Source organism: Thermobia domestica, chromosome 18 (genome assembly GCF_964235325.1).
Source record: "Thermobia domestica chromosome 18, izTheDome1.hap1.1, whole genome shotgun sequence".
In the NCBI taxonomy this organism is placed as follows: domain Eukaryota; kingdom Metazoa; phylum Arthropoda; class Insecta; order Zygentoma; family Lepismatidae; genus Thermobia; species Thermobia domestica.
Genome location: NC_137471.1, coordinates 19,499,900 through 19,505,899, shown reverse-complemented (window position 1 = coordinate 19,505,899; position 6,000 = coordinate 19,499,900). Strand labels below are relative to the sequence as shown.

Below are 6,000 nucleotides of genomic sequence, written 5' to 3'. Positions count from 1 at the left end.
TAATCTGCTCATACGTACATTCCACTTATCATCCATAAAAATCTCAGTAACGTTCCATACTGTGATAATTAATGGTTGAATAAGCTGAAATTGGTGTACAATTAATGTTAGAAAAATATATTTTATAAAATATCCCTGATTTCCAGTCTTTTCCCTGAGTTTTCTGACGTACACCATTTTCCCTGACTTCCCTGGCCAGTAGGATCCCTATAATGACTCAGCAGAAAATAGCGGAGCTAAGTTGGGAAGTTTGAAGTCATCCACGATATTCATCTGATATTGCTCCCACAGATTTTCACCTTTGTTCTTTCTTCACAATTTCTTAAATAGACAAAGAAAGATCAGACATGAAGATGTGAAAAAAGTTGTCACAGTTTCCAGACTAAAGATTAGGCACTAAAGAGATTGAGAAGCTGTCATCCAGGTGGGAAGATGTTGTAAATAGCCGCAATAATTCTCAATCTGAAAACAACAAAACTGACAAACTTTCCAGCAGACATAATACTAAAATCCTCTTGTATATAAAACTACATGAACTGACATAAAATAACGGGGTACTTCCGGTTGACGTGGAAAGTTGACATGATTTGTAGCTTTCCGGGATTTACCCACAGGAAAACTGCCAAAAGTGAATATTTTTAACTTTTAGGGGGAGCACAAGGGGGGATGAAGAAATTCCCAATGTTGTTTAAATGGGCGTTTTTTGGATATATAATCTCATGTTTCAAGTACTTGGAATATGAACAGAAACTCGAGATTCGGTATGCTTGTACATTTTCGTTGGCGTTACCTAAGTAAAGCACTAAAAATAAAAATTTCCAACTTTAGAGTGGTTTTATGGGAAACTGAAAAATCTTTCCCATGTTATTTATATGGGACATCTACACCCCCAAAATGTTTAGGCACTTCCGGCAGTATTAGAATGGTGAAATTTGGCATGATTGTAGCCATCCGGGATTAACTCACAGCAAAATTACCAAAAGTGAATATTTTTAGTTTTTAAGGGCACTACAGGGGAATGAAGGGGCATGTTATTTAAATGGGCGTATTCTTGGGATAGAAACTTACTTATATACTTACCTGGGATATACAACTTTCAGAGAGTTGAAATACGAAAAGAAACTTAAAAGTTGGTAGAATTGTGGATTTAAAAGTGCGAGGCCGCAGGCCGAGCAGACGCGGGGCTTTGGGGGCAAAGTCTCCAGCTAGCCAAAGTTTAGTTTACCTTATAAAACAGAAAAAGGATTTTTTAAAGGTGTGTCTAAAAATAAATTAACAACATCATTTAGAGGCATTCAAGTGTATTGATTGTGACAATTTAGTTACTACATGTTCAAGATAACATATTACTCAGCTCTACATAGTTCAGCAATTTGAAATAAATAGTTATTCGTAAAAGTAAGTACAAATAATAATAAAAATGAAGGTAAATAAAAAATAATATACCATTACTTCTACATTGGTGCATATAAGTTCGCATATATACATACACAAACATGAGATACAGACACACACACGCATTCATCATCATCACTCTCTCTCTCTCTTGCACACACAGACACACACACACACATACATACATACGCATGATGTCAAAGTATTTAAACGAAACAGAACAACAATACACGTAATAACTACACGAAAAAACAAAATAATAAATCTACTTCGAGATGCCTCCAAAATTTTGTTTTTGAATGAACGTTAAATGTGAGAAGAAAATTTTTAACTTAAAAAATGTCCCTCGTATATTTAACTATCTTACTCTGTAGATAATTGTTCCCATGTAACGGAGATTTACTTTTAAAATATATGTATTTGTACACTGAACTCACTTCTACTTAGATGCTTCACATATTGTGTGTGTTTACGTACAGTGTTAACATATTCACTCGTTCACTCTACCAACCAATCACATACGCTCGATCTTCCATTCACACACTTACACAAAAAACGACACCACACACACACACACACACACACACACACAGCACAAATCTCGCAAAATTGAATACTCCTTCAAAATATCAACCCAACGCACGTGTGTTTTTCTCGCTGTTTCTACCAGAAATACAAATAAACTCCAGTTTACTTTTGTGGATACGATGATGTTCAAAAAATTGAATAAATTTTCTCTTCTCTCTTCAGAGAGGAACAATGAAGTCAAACAGTTGAAGTTCTTCTGATCATGCGTTTTACTTCCTGTAATAAATAAAAGTAATAATAATAATAATAATAATAATAATAATAATAATAATAATAATAATAATAATAAATAAAGTCGTATAATACAAGGAGGCATAGTGGAAAGGTGGTACGCGTATTAAGGACAGTGAAATTTAATTCCTTATAACAATTATATGATGTATATAACTACAACGGAATACATATTCATTAGTTCATACGTATTATCGCAGGATAACTCACTTGTAGCAGTGAAAAAACAGTTCAGCTGCCTAATGAATTCGATGCACATTACATCCGTCCAGCTGAATAATTATCTGCAATGTTTTCATATTTTTAACATTCGATCGCTATATAATCTCATGGATGTACACTCATGTCCAAAATGATTGTCGCATATCAATAACTGTCTTCTTGTAAGAATATAATTTGATAATGATTTTGCATGGTACTTTTAATACTGATACTGTGTGTATAATCGAGAAATGTATATTTGTGGAAAATTTCATAGGAAAAGAATTATAAATACGAAAATTAGAACGAGTAAAATAAAATATTGCTAAATGAACAAGAAAGTTTTATTTTCGTTTTATTGTTTTTATTTACTGATCTTTTGACATGAAATTTTCCACATACATGTCTTTGCCGATTATACACGTACTAATATTATAAGAAATACCGTGCGAATTCGTTATCAAATTATTTATTTATTTATCAACACAACAGGCATTACTGCCCAACTACAGTGTCTATATATGAACTTAAATACACAATATCAAAGTATAACATAAAACTTGAATACCAATATATATATATATATATATATATATATATATATATATATATATATAATGAACCTGATGCTTGAACACAGAATACTAAATTAAAATAATACATTTTACCTTTTTTTTTTTTTTTTTTACAAAACCCTCAATACTAGTTTTTTGAATGATTTTTCTGAACAATGAAATATGTCTACATCTTCGTAATCTTTAATGATTTTATTGTATGCAGCACAAATTCTCCATGTAGGTGACATATTCAGTGCATTTGTACATGCCTTTCTGCAGTACAATAGGCCACTATTTCCCTTGCGTGTTTTGATGGATGGAACCTGCATCATTATTTTTGTATTATCTGTCAGGAAAGTAAATGTACACATATTTTTCGAGTCTGGCATTCCTGCGCTCCATCCGTCGAGAGTATGAGAATTAAATTAATCAAATGTTTACTGAGGGGCAAAAAGAAAAGTTTAATCTGAATAAGACATTGCAAGCGGCAGAAGCTGTGAATACGAATAGTGCATAATGTAAATAAAGGACGACACCGAAAGAGAAAGCCAGAAACAACTGTTAAACTTAGGAAAAAGAGTAAAAATTGTCGAAGTGGGAACATAAAACACAAATACAACAAATACGCCGACAACTAAACGTTCACCATGCCATGATCTTGGTGTAATGGTTAAGGTGCTGGCTTACAAATGCAAAGGTCCCCGGTTCGGATCCCCGTCTAGGATATTTTTAAAAATTTTTGTTGATAATACATACAGCTCATGAGAGGGTAAAAGAGGTCGTATTTAGTTTTTCGTAGTAATTATTATTGGTAATGTTTAGTACTGATAATACTTTTTGTCATTGCATATTCTTTTCTTCATTTCGAAAGAGAAGAATATCCGAACAAATGCCACCAAAATTTCTCTTATTTTGAATGTAAACGCCATTTGCGATTAGTAAAGAATAAAAATTGAACGTTCCGAAGTAGCTGCAAAAAGTAAAAAGAAAAACATGGAAATGGACCGTACTCATGGTTACTAAAAATACAATTTCTACATGCCTTACACCTCCCGACCACGTTTCTACGTTACCAAGTAAGAGCCTTGTGTTTAGGTTATGCTGGTCAATACGATTTGCAAAGAGACCCGGATTAGCTCTGACGCACCACAGGTGCGAGAAGGGAGCAAAACACTTTTTCTTTCTCCCTCTGTGTGTCTATTTATCTATCTATCTGTGCATATATATAACGCTATTTGTGAATGCTATAACCACCCTAATTTTCAGCGGATTGAGACGAAACTTGGCACAAACATTAATTGTTGAAATATCCTGATGAGTTCGTTAACCAGAATAATCAGATGAAAATGTTGAAAATGGCGGCCCTTCAAACTCTTAAAAAGTTCCAAGGGAACCAAATCTCGCCCATAAATAGGTATTCAGAAAGTTTGAATAACTTTTCTTCTTTTGCTGAAATATTTGTGTGCAGGGACTTATCCTCTTTTATTGAAATATTGGACCCGATTAATCGCCTAAAGAAGGTCACTCCCTTTCGCTTCGGTCAGGCTTTTTTTAGGAGGGGGTTATTTTCGTATCGGAACAAGATGATTGTTAGTGATGATATGAAATTACACATTGAAAGTGAAGTAACTTGTTAAACGTGGTATTTGAAAGAATAATATAATAAATGTGACTTCCTCTAACACAGAGAACTGTAAATCATATATTTCGAATTCGGGAGCGTAAATGGCGAGGGGTGTTATTTGATTTACTTTTTAGTAACACTTTGCAATACAAATAAAGATAGGCAACATTAGTGGTAAGTAAAATAATAATAATAATAATAATAATAATAATAATAATAATAATAATAATAATAATAATAATAAGTGTTGTTTGTGGCAAGGCAATATCTTCCTCAATTCTTCTTCAAATGTAATGATTGTAACGCCATATCTCCCTTACAAACAAAATATTAGCAATTTATATCGAGAGAACGAGAAATTGTAGTGATATGAGCAACGTTGGACAGTATGCACTCATAGTACTCAGAGAAATTAGCGACTTCAATGCAAAATGAACGAAGAGTCATTGTCATGGGTAGTCATGGGGCCACGGCAGAGCCCTCTTTAGGCAAACAGTCGATAACATATATCGAGAGAACAGAAGGTGATAGTGGGATGGGACCAACGTTGGACACCGTGGACCAATAAGGCGCATCGGAAAAAATTAGGGGGCGGACGCCAGCCAGCCTTACTTATTTCTACATAATAATATAAAATTATATTGTCGTAATACACATACGAGTTAGCTACTAATATTTCATATTATTATTATTATTATTATTATTATTATTATTATTATTATTATTATTATTATTATTATCGACAGCGTCTTTTCATTACGTGAGCATGTTTGACATGAAGCCAAAGAGAAGATCCATCATTCGTAGAAAGAATAAAAATAGCCAGTTACTTTAACTGTAAACGGCGGCGAAAAATACGAAAAGAGTGACTACCTGGAACAATACTTTCTCTCAAATGGATAAAGAATCAAGCCGAGATAGATTCGAACTCGCATGGACGGCGCGAAAAGCCAGTGCTTTGTCCACTTTTTTTTTTTAAACTGACTCACCGAACGTGTTTCAGTAACTTACTTATTGCTAATTTTACTTGCTTCACTCGTTTAACTTGCTTTTTCTAATAACTTATAACGACAGGAACACGAACACAGAAACATCGAGAACAGTTAAAAATCATAGATTCTCTCCCGCCGGGAATCGAACCCGGGACACCATACACCAAAGGCGCACGTGCTAGCCACTAGACCAGCAGGGAGGGCATAGTTCACTCTCTGTGTCGTTAGGGATTACGACCACTATATTGCCAGCTATCACTTCTGTTGGTTGTATACTATGATCACATGTTTCTTCTTTGCTGGAAGAGTTAAACCTTTATTCTATGTAATACACGAGGTATTTAGACCTACATGCTCTTCATATAATGTAATAAAAGGGTCATGCTGGGAATAAGAAAAAGAACATTCCATG

The 6,000-nt window shown here is 33.9% G+C and overlaps 1 protein-coding gene across 3 annotated transcripts in view; it reads right to left on the bottom strand.

Annotated features, from left to right (window-relative positions):
• Positions 1-1,284: 1,284 nt before the first annotated feature.
• The window catches only part of dre4 (SPT16 homolog, facilitates chromatin remodeling subunit dre4), a 147,790-nt gene continuing 143,074 nt past the window's right edge, over positions 1,285-6,000 (bottom strand). For all 3 annotated transcript variants that reach the window (XM_081746042.1, XM_081746043.1, XM_081746044.1), the window contains one exon: positions 1,285-2,199. In XM_081746042.1, the coding sequence (XP_081602168.1) occupies positions 2,193-2,199 (7 nt within the window). In that variant the 3' untranslated portion in view covers positions 1,285-2,192. The remainder of the gene's footprint in view (positions 2,200-6,000) is intronic.